This window comes from Vitis riparia, chromosome 8 (genome assembly GCF_004353265.1).
Source record: "Vitis riparia cultivar Riparia Gloire de Montpellier isolate 1030 chromosome 8, EGFV_Vit.rip_1.0, whole genome shotgun sequence".
Classification (NCBI taxonomy): Eukaryota; Viridiplantae; Streptophyta; class Magnoliopsida; order Vitales; family Vitaceae; genus Vitis; species Vitis riparia.
In genome coordinates, this window is record NC_048438.1 from 9,374,286 (window position 1) to 9,391,601 (window position 17,316).

Here is a 17,316-nt window from a genome sequence, read left to right on the forward strand (position 1 = left end):
AAGTTGTAGTTGGTGATTATGATTTTAATCATTTAAAGAAAATCAAAACCATAATTGATCAAAACCCTAGTTACCAATAAGGATTTTATGACATGGAGGTTTACAAATAATTATATAGCAGAATATGGGAGAAGAATCTAGGAGTCACTTTGGTTTGGATCAACAGGCACCTATCTAAGTAGGTGGAGATTGATCACTATTCTGCCTAACAGGAGTAATGTGTCATTTTGAGTGAAAATATAGAAAATGGGGGAATAAAGGTGAAATTGTAGCAAACTTGGCATGTGAGATGAAATGAGGGTGAAACAGTGCTCGAGAAGAAGGCTCTGACACTTATGGAGAAAAATGGAAGGAAGGAAAGGCATGGAAGTCAAGTTAAGCTCAAGAGAATAGCCAAAATGAGGTAAAAGAGGAGAGAACCATGAAGACCAACACCTCGCTTCAAAATTTGGAAGTGAGGAGGATCGATTTCAAAATAGCAAAGTTTCTCACAGCAATTGAACTCAAAATTCAGATTGAGAGACAACCTAGAGGCAAAAGGCAATTACCTCGTTTTTAGCAAAAAGAGCATTCCCCATTTCGAAACGAGCATTCTCTAGTTCTAAATCAGTGTGCCCATTTCGAAATCAACCATGGAATTTAGAAATCAAAAAATATTTATGTATTTTCGAGATATTTATTATTTTTCCATAATAAATGGCCACTAGAAGGGTACCGTGTGTTATTTTAGGGCTAGGATATATACACTTTCATTTTTTTTAGGGATAAATATAGGAGAAAAGAGATATAAGCTTTGTTTTGTTGAGAAGTGTTTTTAAAAATAGTTTTAAAAAATAATTTTTGATAACAATTTTTAAAACTTGTTATATGATGTTTTGAAGAACAAAAATTTGTTTGGAAACTTGAAATATTCTTAACCTATTTTTTATATTTTTAAATATATTTTAAAAATAATTTTGTTTTTAATCATTTTCTACATTTATATAATTATTTTCTAAAATAATTTTTAAAAAATAAACAAAAATAAATAAAAATATTATTTAAAATATTATATTTTTTATTTTTAAGAATAAAAATTATTTTTTATTTCTGGTTATTAAACATATATATATATTTTTTTTTTTTTGAAAAATAAAAGACTATTTTAAAAAATAGTAGGTTTCTTTTTCAAGTACTTATAATCTAACCTCATCAAACTCAACATTGAGGCTTGCCACTTTTTCGAAGAAATTTTGGAGCATAGTAGCATCTTCACTTAGGAATGGCAACAGGGTGGGTTCGGGATAGGTCGCCCCCATCCCAACCCCGCCCCGTTTATTAAAAACAATTCCCCTCTCCGTCCTGTTTAAAAATTTTCCTATACCCGCCCCGCCCCGCTGCGTTTAGCTTTTTTTTTTTTTTTTTTTAAATTACTTTAAATTTTTTAATTACATTAAAATAAATATATTTTATAAATATTAAAATTATTATATTTTTATAACTTATTTTATTAATTTTTTATTATTATCTATATTTTAAAAATAGTAAAATAAAATTTTAAATTAAATTAAAATTTAAAATTAATTTTATATATAATTAGGACGGGATGGGGTAATACCTGAACTCACCCTGGGTTTAAAAAAATAAAATCTAATACCCATTGATTACTACCAAAAAGTGCTATTTTGTAGACCTAATTATAATGGTTTTAAGCACCTTTGTGTAGTAATCATATTCATTTAACCCAATTAATTCATTAAGGTCCTTAGTAATTGGTTTTAACCATTTTGTGGCAAGTTTACATGTTTTTATCAGCTTATGAATCAATTCAAGCATGCCAAATGATGGAGAAGCTACTTGGACAAGTTAAAGGAAAGATTTTGGAAGTTTACAAGCTTGAATTTCAAGTGGAAACACGAGCACAAGCAAAGAGAAGCGAAGAGGAAAACAAAGTGAAGAAAATAGAGGACAGCAGCTACAGTCTTCTTTCACACTTTTGGGGCACTTCCCGAAGTCCATTTTCTACATGCTATATACCATTTCAAAGCTCAGGAAGTCAAGAATCCAATGCTTCAAACGTGTATGATTTGGAGCTGAAATGAGGAAGATATGGCCTTCGGAAGACAACTGCATCATTCCAAATGAGCAATTTCGCAAGGTGAATTTCACCTTGCGAAAATTTCGCAAGGGGATTTTCCTCATGGTGCGAAATTTGGCCATTTCGTACCATGAAGAACCACCTTGCGAAATTTCGCAAGGTGGATTTAGGCACCTTGCGAAAATGCCTTTGAAATCCTCTGTTTCTCCACGCATGCAACACCGACTTCCCAGATATTTTTAGCTTGATATTTTCTCGTGTAAATTCCTTTTGTAACCTTGTATTCAGCCGACATAAAGCTTTATCTTGTAATTTTGCTATATATAGAGGTGCACAACGCCTCCAGGAGGAGAATGATTGGGAGATCGATCCTCTGTACATTAACTTAGAAATATATAAAGCTCTGTTTTTCTCTCTTCTCCGGTTCTTCCCCATTTCTATTTTCTTAGTAGCCAAACAACCTCTGAGGACTTTTCCTCAGAGGATGATTGGCTAAACCTTTTAAGTTTCTCAAAGTATGGATGTTATGTGATGGCTTGGATGCAATCCCATGGAAATTTCTCGCACCTGGAAGGTAAGGTAGTCATTTTTCATTAATGGTTCATTAATGCAAAGTTTGGTTTTTATTTCCTTTGGACAACTTCCAACGGCCAATACTTGATAAGCTTTTGGATTTCTATCCATTAGTTATCTCATACGAGCTATTGGAAGGTGAGGTTTTCAATTCCAAGTTTTGCATTAATCCGTTAGAACCAATTTCAATGGCCATTGAAAGGTGAGTTTATCACCTGGAATGACTTTGAGTTGCCAATATTTGGTAAGCTTTTGGCTTTAAACCATTAGTTATCTCTTACGAGCCATTCAAAGGAAGTCTAAGGTGAATAACCATTGATGAAATTCACTACCATCTATTTTGTCATTTTAAAGGATTAAAACTTGATTTGCTAAATCCACACCGGTTCGGGAAGCAAGCATCACCATAGTTGCAACCCCAATGCGAGGAGCTTATCCTGAGATTTCCAATTTGCATAAGAGCCAAAGCATAGCTATCCTATCTTTGAGAAACTTGTTTTTACACCCTTTCATTTTAGTCTTTAATGTTAGCTTAAATTAGTTTAAATCTCTCTAAAACATTTTCATCTTCTTTTAAAGTTAACATCCATAAGAAAATCACCTATTTTCCTAATTTGAATATCACTTGTGTTTGCGAAAACCCTTCCCAGTGAACGATCCTAGAACCACTATGCTATAGTAGCTTGGCTACTTTTGTAATAATATTTAAGGTATAAATTTTGTTGATACGCCTTTAAAGCTAAGCTACCAAGAGTCGCATCACCCATCCCAAACCCCTTTATTAAATTTAAACCCCGTCCCGGTAGGGACGGGACGGGGCGGTTACTCGAAAAAATCCACCTTATTTCCATCTCACTTAAAGAGAGTTGTCAAATGGGACTTAATTTATTCATTCATTTTTGGCACATTTATTGCTCCTTGTCCTCTTTCTCTACCTTCTTATGACATTCCAAATCAAAAGATCTTAAGCCATATTTGACAGCTATTTTTTTAAATAGTTTTTTATTCTAAAAGCTATTTAAAAAAAAAAAGGTTTAACAATAAAAAAAATAAAAAACAATATTATGTTCTAAACAAAAATATAAAACATGTGTTTTTAAACAATATATTTTAATCATTTTCATTTATTTTTTAAGAATTATTTTTTAAAAATAAATATATAAATTGAAGAATGATTAAAAACAAAGTATAAAAAAACAGATGAAGAATATTTTAGATTCTCAAATAGTTCTTTTTTTTCTTTTAAAATATCAAAGAATGATTTTTCAAAACCGTTTTAAAACACTTCCTAAACAAAGTTTTAAAGTTTTAGTTTGATTTTATGAAAAATAATTTCATATCTGACAATAAATGTCTATTATGGCATTAGCGTTGTTTGTTGTTAATTTGGTATACTTATAATCACTTAATTAATTTGATTAAAAGTGTGTTTAATAGTGATTTTAGGAAGTGTTTCTAATCATAAAAAATTTCAAATATTAAAAATGTTAAAAATGTTTCTAAGAGTACATTTAATTAACAATGATTCTAGGAAGTGTTTTTATTTATTTTTTATACTTGAAAAATAAAATTTTTTAAGTGTTAAAAAGAGTAGAATCACTTCCTAAAATCACTGTCAAACATACTTTTAGGAAGTGTTTTTAACTTTTTTAATGATTAAAATATAAAAGAATTTAAGTGTTAAAAAGACTAAAAATACTTTTTAAAATCACTAACAAATGCACTCTAAAAGTACACTTAATAGTGATTCTAGGAAGTGTTTCTACTATTTCTAATACTTCAAATTTTTTGTTTTTCAAGTATTAAAAAGATTAAAAACACTTCCTAAAATCACCGTAAAAGATACTCTAAATCTACCTTGATCAACTGTAAAGCCAAATATACAAGATAAATGGAAACCTTGATGGGCAAAACTCAAAACCCTAGTTGGATTCATTAAACTATTGAGTTGAGTTGTGTGCTTAGGGGATAATGGCAATATAGCAAAGCACCTTTTAAATCAATGGTTAGATGTTTCAAATAACATGCATGGTCACATTATATATGTATAACAAGTTTATGTTCATTCACATCCCCATGTTTGATATATCCTAATACTAATTTTCTCAGATATTTTCTTTATTTAATATGCCTTCATCCCTTTAATTTGGTTTAAGTACCCAAGTGTTATCATAACATTTCACTCTCCTAACAATACTTTTATCACCGACTAGAGCTTCTAATACAACCATTTTCATATCATAAAGAGATGTAACCACTTCCCTTCTCCCAATATAATATAGTGGAAACATACTATTAAACTATAGCTTTTAATATCTGCCGTCTTTCAGTGAACCGGAACTGATCACGCCACCTCCCATGGTGCCACCCAGAGATGATGAACATAAGTCTGCATACAATTTATTCCCATTCACATTGAGATATTCTGGGGAAATGTCACTAGGGAGATTATCACTTCCATCTAGGTAACAGGTCACCTGCCTCATAGTTGGCCTCGCTTCTGGCATCTTTGACAACAAATGAGCCCCAGCTTCATGACTAGTTCCATCTCCTCGCTTACATATTCATTGTCAAGCTTGGGATCGGCTGCCTCAATAATACAGCCTGCTGCCCAGCGCTCCCTTACCCAGTCCGACAGCAATACCTGATTGGATGAGGCATTTGGGTCAATTGGTGGCCTGCCACAAGCTACTTCGAGCAGCATTGCACCATAAGAAAATACGTCGCAATGAGTTGTGGCCTTTCCTGTTCGTGATAATTCTGGTGCCATGTATCCTAATGTGCCTACTATATGTGTGGTGCAGGCTTCCTTCCCATGATCATACAACCTGGCAAGCCCGAAATCCCCCAGTCTTGCGTTCATATCTGCATCAACTAACACATTGTTGGCCTTCACATCTCTATGGACAACCACTTGCTCCCATTCTTCATGAAGATATAATAGTGCAGAAGCAACGCCTTTCAAGATCCTGAATCGCTGCTCCCAATTGAGAATCCCCGACTTGTTGTGATTGAAGAGAATGTCCCCAAGGCTTCCATTGGGCAGCAAGTCATAAACTAGGAGGAGTTCGTCTTTGTGCTTGCACCATCCACGGAGATGTACTCGATGCTTGTGTCTCATGCGTCCTAAGCTTGCTATCTCCATCATGAACTCCCTGATCCCTTGTCTGGAATTGTGAGAGATTTTCTTAACCGCGACTTCCTCTATGGTTGCAGGTAACACTCCCTTGTACACACAACCAAATCCTCCTGACCCAAGGATCTCGCTGTCCTTGAAACCTTTGGTGGCTATAAACAAGTCTTTGTATGGGAACCTATGAGAGCACTGAAGTTCCCAATCCTCTACAACATCCTTATACTTCAACCTCTGCAAACAACACAAGTAGATGCACACAACAATCATAAGCAAGGGAACTGTTGTGGCTGAACATCCTGCTCCTATCCCAATAGCCTTCTTTCTTACCTTTTCTGATTTCTTTGCTCTTAGAAATGAAGGAAGCCGTGAAGGATTGAGTGGAACCGCCACTTCATTCATCCTAAAACTCCACCCCAGGATGTAATGTGAGCTGGAGAGCTTGCCTGTAGCTGAAGAGAAGCCTACATACATGGTTTCCTTGAGAATATGAGATAAATCAACTCGGGTGGACAAGAGTGGCCTAACTGGTTTAGGCACAAACAAAGGCGATATAGTCACATTAACACTCTTCTTTGTTGCATCATACTCTATCCATGCCTGAATTGGAGTCCCACTCTCCAATTTCAGTGGTTCTTTAGGGTGGGTGTGATTGGCATAATAAGAAGCTGTCTTTGATGCTGTAGAATTCATGCTGTTGATGTCGATGCCAACATGATTTGCATCAATGTCGTTGAAAATAGTGCTGCCTCTAACAGTGTCGAACTCAACTGCAAAAACATGATTTGAGGAGTTACCATTGTTTCCTGGACCCAAAACCCCTAGATACTGCCCGGATCGAGCTCCTGGAAGATGCTTGGAAGGAGCTAGAGTGAAGGCCAGTCCATGACCGCCACCATTTTCAGGGTCTAGGGGAACAGTGACAAAAACAAAAGTAGTGGTAAATGAGGAAACAGTTTGTGAATTGGCCTTGAACATGTGCAGGGGCAATGAGTAGAACGCCCGGCCAATGAGGTCTTTGGAGGAATTAGTAAGCTGAAGTGCACCAGTTGAGGTGATGAAGGAAGCACCATTGAGGCTCAAATTTTTAATGGAAGCGCCTTTAAACCCTTGAAAGATGAATTGGGTGTTGTCAGAGCAGGCTAAGTTGACAAGAAAGAAGAGGAATAAAAGCGGAGAAGGAACTACTACCATGGCCATTTGGGTGATCATGAACCAAAGGTAGAAGACGAGCAGGGCTCAATCTCGGATTAACTACTATTGACTTGGTTTGATGCCTTGGTTTTTTTGAACTCGTATGCTAGAGTTTTCCCTGAAGAAAAACCATGAAAGGTAATTTGCACCAAAAGTTGCCAAATTTTACCAGTACCTGCGGCTGCTATCCTTTCTTGTCAAACGAACAGATTCAAAGAATGAATCATTTCTTTTCTGTCTCTTAAGTAAAGTTAATTAGTATAATGGTGAACATCAATCACATGTAGAATAAAGGACCTGATTAAACGAACATATTTCCCTACAACAGACCTCTAAACATCAGTTACAAGTCATGAAATGAGCTGGTTAATTATTTAATTTATGTGCTTTAATAATTTTTTAATTAATTCTTCAAATTTGTGGCAAAATTGAACTGAAACTACATTATTAAAGTAAGTAATGCTATTTTGTCTACAACTGTTGAATTAAATATTATTTCCTTTTAGTATTAAAAATCTGATTGGGATACTCTCAACTAGTCCACATCAAGACATGAAAAGTATCATTTTTAAGCCCACCACAAACTTTACTAATTCGGGTGCTGCCGTGATGGTGGCATCATCATGATCTCAAGGCCTCCACAATTTATAGGTTTTTTCAATCTCGAACCTGTGGCCTAAGGGAATGCCCAATTTCTATGGCTATTTTCAACATTCACATGAATTTTTGGTGAGCTTCCTCGTCAGCCAATCTCTTTGAGAATTGTATTTGTAGGTCAGTGGACCTAATCCCTTCTCTCTCTAGAAGTTAATTTTCGTTTGGAAGCTTCCTAAAACCTTTCAACAGCGTAAGCACAAGGGTACATGTATTATGCATGGAAGATACTTTCTCGAACAAATCTACTTCCGACCAAGTACAGTGGAAACAGTTCTCAAAGTCTCCTCTCTCTTTTATATGACTAGTTTTTTCTCATATTCGTAAGAAGAAAAGTTGAGCCACGTGGGCTATGAGATATCCCAATCCGACGGAAAAGATAATATTTTATATATATATATATATATAGGGAAAATATTAGAAAGAGAAAAATAAAAAGGAAGAGTTGAAAAAATAAAATAAAAATTAATAAATTATTATTTTTATTTTTATAAATTCATTTTACTTATTTTTTTAATATATAAATATTAAATAATTTTAAAATATATAAATATTTAACTAATTTTTATTATATTTGATATTTTTTTATATTTTTTATAATAATTAAGGATGTAAATTTGGAGAAAGTGTGTGGAGAATAAATCTAAATCACTGTTATATGTCTCTTTCCAAGTTGCCAATCATCTTGGCGAATATTATGGGCGTCCATACGATTTCAAAGGTGGAGGATACCATTTTGTACTACTAGACTGCTCAATTATTAATTCTGTGAAAGGACTCTCCTTTCGTTTTGTAGCACGCCATGATTGTCAAGTGGGATTTGGAGGTATACCACAAGCGAAGAGAAACAATGAACTTTGGTAATGAATAAATTGACAAGTCATTTGGAGTGTTATTTGTTTAATATATTGCATGCAAAAGGCCTAACAACCAAGATGGATACTTGAGAATTTTAATAAAAAATCATAAGAACAATGTTTCCGGTTGTCATATACATGGATCGATCCCACTTCCCCAGAGTAAGAAATCATGCTGCCATGAACCTAAAAACAATTGTTCCCCTCCTAAACAATATCGGGATTTGTGATGAGAAACTGAACTAATTAAGACTCAAAAACATCGTAAACAAGCAGCCTACACAAGTATGCGCATATGGCATACTGGAAGGTGACTGATTGATAAATGTAAATTGAAGATAAACCTTAATGAAGGATAAAAAAAATTGTACACGTTAAGAGCTACCTACAACTCACTATCTGCCAGCTCGTATGGAGCCGGAAGAGATGTAGCCGACTGAAGATGAACGACAAGAACTTGTGATTGTATCTGTTGAAACAATTTGTAAGAATCTTGGGCTTATATCGCTGAACCGCGAAGAATCAGGGGCAGCCCAATCGTCAACGATAGGAAGCGGATCATCTCTACTGAGATATCGCGTCACTTGTCTCATGGTAGGCCTGGCTTCTGGTCTTGGGTGACTACAGAAGAGGCCTAATCGCAAAACCAGCTCCACCTCTTCAACAACATACACTGACTTCATCCTTGGATCCACTGCGTCCAGAATTTGACCCACTTGATAGCATTCAAACACCCAGTCCATCAATATGAAGTGATCTGAAGACTGTGAATCGGCTGGGCGAATAGGCCTTTTCCCACAGGCCACTTCAAGGAGTAGAACCCCGTATGCGAACACGTCAGAGGATGTGGAGGCCTTCCCAGTGCGAGTCAACTCAGGTGCAATATACCCTATTGTGCCAACCACGCTCGTGGTATGGGAGTTTTTGCCGTGATCATATAGCCTTGCAAGGCCGAAATCTCCAAGCCTGCCGTTCATGTCAGGGTCTATGAGGACATTACTGGCCTTGACGTCGCGGTGGATTACCACTTTCTCCCATTCTTCATGCAGATATAGCAGCCCAGCAGCGATGCCTTTGAGGATGTTGAATCTCTGATCCCAGCTCAAAACAAAGTCGTCAGGGGGGTGAAAGAGGAGAGAGTCAAGACTTCCATTCGGGATGTAATCGTAGACAAGAAGGAGGTCATTCTTGTGCTTGCACCATCCCTGAAGATTGACCAGGTTCTTGTGCCTTAATCTTCCCAAGCTTTCGATTTCCGCAGCGAATTCCCTCATTCCATGAGTTAAATTCTGGACTATCTTCTTGACTGCAACTTCGTTCCCATTTGTAGGTAACACACCCTTGTACACTGTGGCGAAGCCACCCACTCCAATCACCTCACTGACCTTGAAACCTTTTGTGGATGTGTAAAGATCCTTATACCTGAACCTGTGAGGATAATCCAACTCCCAATCTTCGAGATCTTCAGGCTTCATCTTCCTTCTATACAACAAACGAATCAACCATGCTCCAAACACTAAAAGGATCACAGCTAAACCCGTAATTAAAACCTTAATTCCAGTATGCAGAGAGGATGAGTCTGTTTCAATTGGTGGCACTGGGAGTATAGAAAGATTGAGCGGACGAGCTGTTCCATTGATGCAAAAACTCCATCCCAATATGTAATGAGAGCTCCTCTCTTCTCCCGTGGATGCAGAAAAACCAACATACATACTGTTCGTGACAACCCTAGATAGCTCGATTCCTTTAGACATGAGTGGTTTCATTGGTTTGTCCGGAATCGATAATGGAGCGATTGTGACATTCACAACACCATCCGCGTAGTCGATCCAAGCTTGGATATGTCCACTGTCCAAATTTACCTCTTCCTTCTTGTCTGTATCATTGACATAATATGAAGCAGGTTCTGTTGCAACTGAATCCATGCTATTGATGTTGATTCCAACATGATTACCTTCACTGCTTTTGCCTTCATTGTGTCCGTTAACTGTATCGAATTCAACCGCAAAGATGTGGTTTGATTCATCACCATCATTTGTGGAGTTGAGAATTCCCAGAAAATGCCCACTGTCAGCCCCTTGTAGGTCTGTAGATGGTGATAACAAAAATGCGAGGCCGTAGCCGCCTCCGTCAGAGCCGGAGGGAATGATTGAGAAAACAAAGGAGGTGCTGAATGAAGAAATATTGTTGGAAGAGTTCCACAGATTGATTGGGTCAGGATAGAATGCATGCCCGATTACATCACGTGACCTGTTGGTGAGCTTAAGTGCGCCACTGGGTTTTATAATAGTGGCACCCTTCCGAGTGAAGTTGTTTTCTGTGTGATTGAAACCATTGTACACAAAATCAAGAGATGAAGACTGAGATTGTGCAGCGCCATTAACGATGAAAAAGAAGAAAAGGAGGAAGAGAAGGCAAGGAGCTAAAGAAAAGGAGGAAGCCATGGAAGTGTGAATAAGAGAAGAACCAGTTGAGGAAGATAATGATATAGATTTCAGAGAGAAGACCGAAGAAGTCGAATTGTCGAAGTCAAGAAGCATTGATTGTGAAGAAACTCTAAACGGCATTAGGAGTTGGGAGAGACGACAGTGACAATGAGACAGTCATGTCATATTCCATTTTCACCCCATGCCACGGTACTGGGAGAAGAGCCGTGCTGATACAGCCATACAGGTTTGAACCTTTCAAGCCTCTAGACTTGCTCACCCTCTGATCATGCCCTCGAGACCACATCAACCGCATGATCACGATGACTTCCAAATCCAATGCCGCCTCTACAAGGCTGCTTGGCCTTCTGTCTTGTATTCGCCTATTGAAGTTCTTGTACATATAAAAGTTTTTGAAAAAGTTTCTTTTATCATATTAAATTACTAAAAACAGTCGACAAAAATGAAGTGGAAATACTTTATATTTATTTTCGTGCGAAATTGAATGATAAATCAACGACGCGTGAAAGTCTGGCAAATAAGAAGACTGGGTTTTTCCTGGTAGGCGTGCAATTGATGTTGACCCAAGAAAAATAAAGAATATGAACTCGTAAACTACTTTCACATTTGAACATCGAGCAAATTTAGCACGATCAGGTCATATGGCGTTAAATAGCGGTTTGTTTGATTCATCGTTGGGCGGTGGTATGAACGGGATGTGGGTCACTTTTACCATTAATTGTACTCATTGATTATTCCAATTGGCATGGCCTCCATCACCCTTTGATCTGGATTTCTTGGATTGGATGGTTTTTCTATGGAATTGAATTTTGTTATTTATCATATATACCACTAGGTGAAGCATGAGATGTGTGGTGATGATCTCTTCTTGGATACATTATTAAAGATGACCCATTACATTCTCTAAACATTAAAATAATTATAATCATTATAATCATAATAATCATCATCTTTTAAGTTTATTTGAATCATATGAAGAACAAAAAAAATTCAAATAATTAAAAAAAATGTTATATATAATTAATAGAAATTATTTAGAAACTTACAAATTTTGAAAGAATAATAAATAAATTTGAAGAATCAAGAGAGAAAGTTTTATTCAATTTATATTTAGTTGTTTTATTTGAATTATGCAGTAAAATCCAAGTTTTCTTGTTCAATTTATCATTTAAATTCCAAAAAGAAAAAATTAAATATAATAAAAATTGCTTTAAGGTGTATAAAATTTTAAGTTCTTCCTTCTTTAGAAAAAGAAATAAAAGTCTAAATAGAATAAAAGAAATAAATTTGAAAAACTCAATGAAAAGTATTTATTTAGTTCATACTTTAACTTTTGATTTTCCTTCCTTTCTTTATCTATTTATTTATTTTGGTTTTCTCTTGATACAATACCAAAAGCCAAGATCAACTATATCATGTCATGTTTTAAGTTTCATACTTTATCCCCAAATCACCTTTTATCTCATTACTTTTTATACTTTGATCCTATTTGTTTATATCTTATTCTAGTATATTTTTATCATCATCTAACAACTTAGATTTCATTATATATTTTCAATAGGTTTTATTATACACTTTCAATAATTTAGATTACATTTTTAATAGATATTGATTCGATGCCCTAAAATTTCCTAAAAATCAAATGGTTTTAAGTTCTATATTTGTTTTATCAAATTTTAGGTGTTAACGAGTCCCTTTCAACATGTCATTGGATGCTTACATTTTATTCATTTTCAATAAGACATTCATTTTGAATAATGTGATTAATATTTAGGTTTAAATATATGTCATCTTCTTCAACATAGTTATAATTGGAGTTCATGTTTTTCTATTAATAAGCCCTTGTGTTTCTTGACTAATTTTACTAAAAATCATCTAAAATCGAGCTTTAATTAGTAACGGCTAATGAAAGAATGATTTGATCCATGAAATTGTCTTGATCCCAATCATTTTTCATTGATAACAAGTGCTATCATGATATGAGATTTGACTAAGTTAATACATGTTAGTAGTCTAAAAATATTGTGATTGAATAATAAAATGTAAAGGGATAAAAAGTCAATGTTAGATTAAAAAAAAATCGGTATCATTGTCTCACAATGTTCCATGGATTAGAAGAACAAAGAGATGAACATTCTCAAAGACAAGTGCCATTTAAAAAATTGAGGAGTTTGAGACTTGATTCAAATTTTTTATTTAATCCATCAATTGAATAGCATATTTGGTCTTCCAGGAAATCCAAATTATTGGGTGATGATTAGAACTAAAATAATTATATATATTAGATTTTGTGGAAAGCAAGGAGAAATAATTCTTAAATAAGCATATGTCAATTGATTATCATTTGAGCATTGATTTTCACATTTTCTTTGTAGGGTATTTGTTTTGATTTGTGTGTTACCTCCAAGCAGAAACTCTCACTAATGGGGCTCCTCTCCATTCTAAGACCATCATATTCATATTGTTTCCTTCAATCTTCACCCCATATTTACTCTCCCCTTCTCTCACCATCTGTTTGGCTTCCATTAAGCTCTCTTGGCTCACTCTCCACCCCTCCAACCCCAATATTGAGTCAACATTAGAGTCACCTCCCTTCATCTGCTCCCACTTCTGGAACCAACCCAGAGATGAGACATGAGGTGCCACAAAGAGACACTCCATGGCTATTCTTGCTTCTGCAAAATGAGTTGGGAAGGTCCACTCCATTGATTCTAACAGGGCTTGGTAATGTATTAAATATTCATTAAAGAATAACCTAAAACTCGAAGTGTTCTTCTGTTTCTCCCAGCCATCTCCATCACCGAAAGTTATGATGCCCCTGTTATTATTTTTAGAATGGACAGTTAGTTCCTTGGCTACCCTCATGAACTCCATAGCTTGCCTTCTTCTGCCAGTACTCCCCATGTGTGGAAGGCCCATCATACAATTAAAAGCCAGCCATTCACTTCTTCCACCCTTTTTCTTCGTTCTCTTTATCTCATTCACCAACCCCTGCAGCTCCATCTCCTCTACCTTCAGCTTTAGGCCAACGGATCTGGCGTGATTGTAGAGATGCCTCTTTGTCTCCTCGAATCTCCATTGTGAAGCAGCACAAACATAACCCTCCTCCCTTCGCTTGATCGATGTGAGTCTTACTGTCTTTTGGTGGTGTTGCCCTATGGCATCGATCATTGAAGACCATTGTAACCCTTCTCCCATGTCGAAGTCAACTATGTGTATGGTCTCAGCATCGTGAGGCATGGCCTCAAGGACTGCCGAGTTGGCTGCAAAGTGAGCAAACTTCCCATATGGGAAGATTTGGTAGAACGCTTTGAAGGCTACACTGAAGTTCTTGGCAGACTCTTGTCTGAGGTAGTTTGTTTGCTTGTCTGTGGGTTGGAATAAGTAATATGAAAGCCGCTCCACAACCTCACCAGCAGGGCTTACTTTTTCCTGGATGCGGTTCATCAACACAACTGCAAGCTCTGCCTCTCCTTTCTCCACAGCTTCTCCATAGGCCATGACCAGATGAACAATGTTCAGTTGATTATCCATTTCCACGTCCTCTGTAGGCAAGGTTAACAAAGCTTCAATCGAGTCCACGTCCATAGATGCATCAGCTGACTTCATGGATGGGCTAAAGCTCCAGTTGTCGTCTCCTTCAACAGAGGGTTGTTTAGAAGGATAACTTTTCTCTCTCTCCTCCAACCATCCAAACGTATCCTCAGTATCATTGCTCAAAATGGTCTCAAACTCCTCCAAATTTAGTGAATAAACATCATTCGGTAGTGTATGTTGAACCTCATCAATATGAATGGGAAAATCCATGTACTCATCAGACAACGTTGTTGGAGGACATGGGATGAATTCAACATCAGGACTGTCCTTAATTGTGTTGAAAAGGGAGAACCCGGACTCCATGTCTGCATCAATGCCTAGTCCATAAACTGCAATTTCATCAAGACATGAATCTATGTCGTTGAAGCATGGCCATGGGAACTGAAGAAGCTCATCAGGCTGCATCATCTTTTAACAAGAAGAGCAAAGGAAGTGATCTGGAGTTCTATATAAAAGGCTTGACTATTTATAGGTGATGGGCCAAAATCAGACAAGATAGATTTCTTTCCATCAAAATTCCCAAGTCAAGTCATCTTCCTCCCCTGTCCGTTTCTGAAGGGAAGTAATCTTTATATCATACTCGCCATAAATTCAAGAAAGGTATCATAACTGCTTGTTCTGTTCTCCTTTTGTTTATGGTTGTGCCGCTTTCAAAGTAAATGCCTGGCCTTTCATGAGAGCCTTGATTGTGATACAATTATATAAATATTAAGGGAAAAAACAAACAAATGGCTTACTCATTAAGCTTCCATTCTGGTGCATTGTGGCCTAATTAGTTCTTTCAGGCACGTTCAGGTGTTCATGAAAGATGATTCTGCCATTCACCACCTGGTTACTTTGAATGAGTTCATTTTGCTTTTCACAGCAGCTCTGAAGACTATCTGCCTCAAGAAAAGAAGAAGAAAAGAAAAGGGAATCTAAGATATGATCAACAAACTATACCGTAAGCTAGACCAACACCATTAGTTGTTCCTCATCAAACTTATCAATTTGTTTTGTTGTTTTGCTTGTTTATTTACCTTTTTTTTCCATGTATTAGTATTTTAATGAGCGCAAGGTTGAGAGTAGTTCAGACAGAGAGACACCCACCCAAAAATTTTACTAGTTTGCTCCATATCTATTGAATTTCACACTGCTTTCAAACAGACCTGTCAATGTCGACTTGTAAATTGATTCCTGCTTTTGTTGTTTCTTAACTATTACTTAATCATTGTCAGGATGATAATAAATTGTTATCCAGTTAATAAGGACAAGATATTGTTAGGATGATAATGAAATGCTATCCAGTTAATACGGACAAGAAGAAAAAGTCTTGAAGCAGAGAGCATGCCGCAACTTAATATAAATTTGATGCCATTAACATACTTTTGTCTTCTAATCCAGGAGCCACCATATCCAGAATTCAAGGCTTCTTGGGCTAATTCATGGAAAGTTGAGGTGCATGTCTTGACTAACGCATGTAATGATAGGGAGTTATGATGCAAACAGTTTTTTTGTTTGAAGACACTCTTATGATAATGGAGGATAACAATGGAGATGATGGAGATGAATCGTCCAGTGTTTGAAAGAACACATTCACCAGATGGAGCTTCTGCTTCCCATCATCTTGCTTGAGTTTGATTTAAATCCTTGGACTACTTGAGATTGCAGTCTCGTCTCATCCATGGCAGTGAAAATTCCTTGACCAGCAGTGACAATGCTACATACCATAACTTTTTTTTGTTGAACTGTCAAGATTTTCAGCTTACTTTTTGTGATAACAAGAGTTCAGAGCAAATGTCTGGGTCATTTTCGTCAATGAATCAAAATCATTAATGCCATACTGGCAAATGGTGATTAAGGGAAGGAATCTACATGTTATATCAGGTTGAAATTCGTATGTACGTTCGCATGGATAGAATGTTGAGTTTGTTTGATTCATCCGTGTAATGGATTGCCTGCTGAGTGCCACATCAGAGTCCATAACCCCAGGTATTCAGATTACTTATTTTGTTTGATTCGTCAACTGGTGTCGTGGCTGTATGTTTGGAGACAGGAATTAAGTATCTATCATAAAAATATGGTGCCTAGGCATGGATGTCCGTCCACTGCATCATTTCATCAAACACCCCTAATGACTTAAAACTCTGTATGTTGATTATGATTCTTTGATTGGGAACAAGGACTAAGGATATCTTGGATTAAAGTTCAGAGGAATATGGCTAAAGTATATAAAAGAATCAACCAGACAAATATGGAAAAGACGGAGCCTTTTCCTCTCAGCATCCTCGGATTCCCTGATTTGAAGCATGCGACCCAATAGAGTAAATTTAAAAGAAAAGACGATGGTCATGAAGATAATTTGGGAGAAGCTTTCATGCAAGTGCTGCACAAATGAGGACACCTTTACGCCTATAAAAGAATAGTTTGTTTATCTGTCACTAAACCTGTATTCTATTAACGTCAATCAATAGTAAAATTGCCTCAAATAGTATTAAAATACATCAAAAGCGCATGAATATTGGAATGTTTATCAAACTCCCACTTATCCATGATCAAGCATGCGACAAAATTCTTTCGGGCACGTTCAGGTGTTCATGAATGATAATTTGGCCATTCACCACCTGGTTACCTCGAATGAGTCCATTTTGCTTTTCACGGCAGCTCTTAAGCCTAGCTGCCTCAAAAAAAAAAAGGGAAAAGAAGGAAGAGGGAGTCTACGATATGATCAACAAAAAATACCATATGCTAGATCAACACCATTACTTGCTCCCCATCAAATTTACCATTTTGTTTTGTTGTTTG

The 17,316-nt window shown here is 36.3% G+C and overlaps 3 protein-coding genes across 3 annotated transcripts in view; all 3 read right to left on the minus strand.

The window, feature by feature from the left end:
* Nucleotides 1–5,132: 5,132 nt before the first annotated feature.
* Nucleotides 5,133–6,977, minus strand: LOC117920606 (L-type lectin-domain containing receptor kinase S.4-like). The gene is made up of 2 exons (XM_034838213.1): nt 6,114–6,977; nt 5,133–6,017 (listed from the first exon to the last, which is right to left on the minus strand). Exons 1-2 carry the CDS (start codon nt 6,975–6,977, stop codon nt 5,133–5,135), a joined length of 1,749 nt encoding a protein of 582 aa, XP_034694104.1.
* Nucleotides 6,978–8,555: 1,578 nt separating this feature from the next.
* On the minus strand, nt 8,556–11,240 carry LOC117919874 (lectin-domain containing receptor kinase VI.3-like). The gene has a single exon (XM_034837151.1). It carries the CDS (start codon nt 11,053–11,055, stop codon nt 8,884–8,886), a length of 2,172 nt encoding a protein of 723 aa, XP_034693042.1. The 5' UTR covers nt 11,056–11,240; the 3' UTR covers nt 8,556–8,883.
* Nucleotides 11,241–13,332: 2,092 nt separating this feature from the next.
* Nucleotides 13,333–17,316, minus strand: part of LOC117920607 (protein NODULATION SIGNALING PATHWAY 2-like) — a 9,679-nt gene continuing 5,695 nt past the window's right edge. The window contains exon 2 of the mRNA XM_034838214.1: nt 13,333–14,931. Coding sequence (XP_034694105.1) covers nt 13,333–14,931 — 1,599 coding nt within the window. The remainder of the gene's footprint in view (nt 14,932–17,316) is intronic.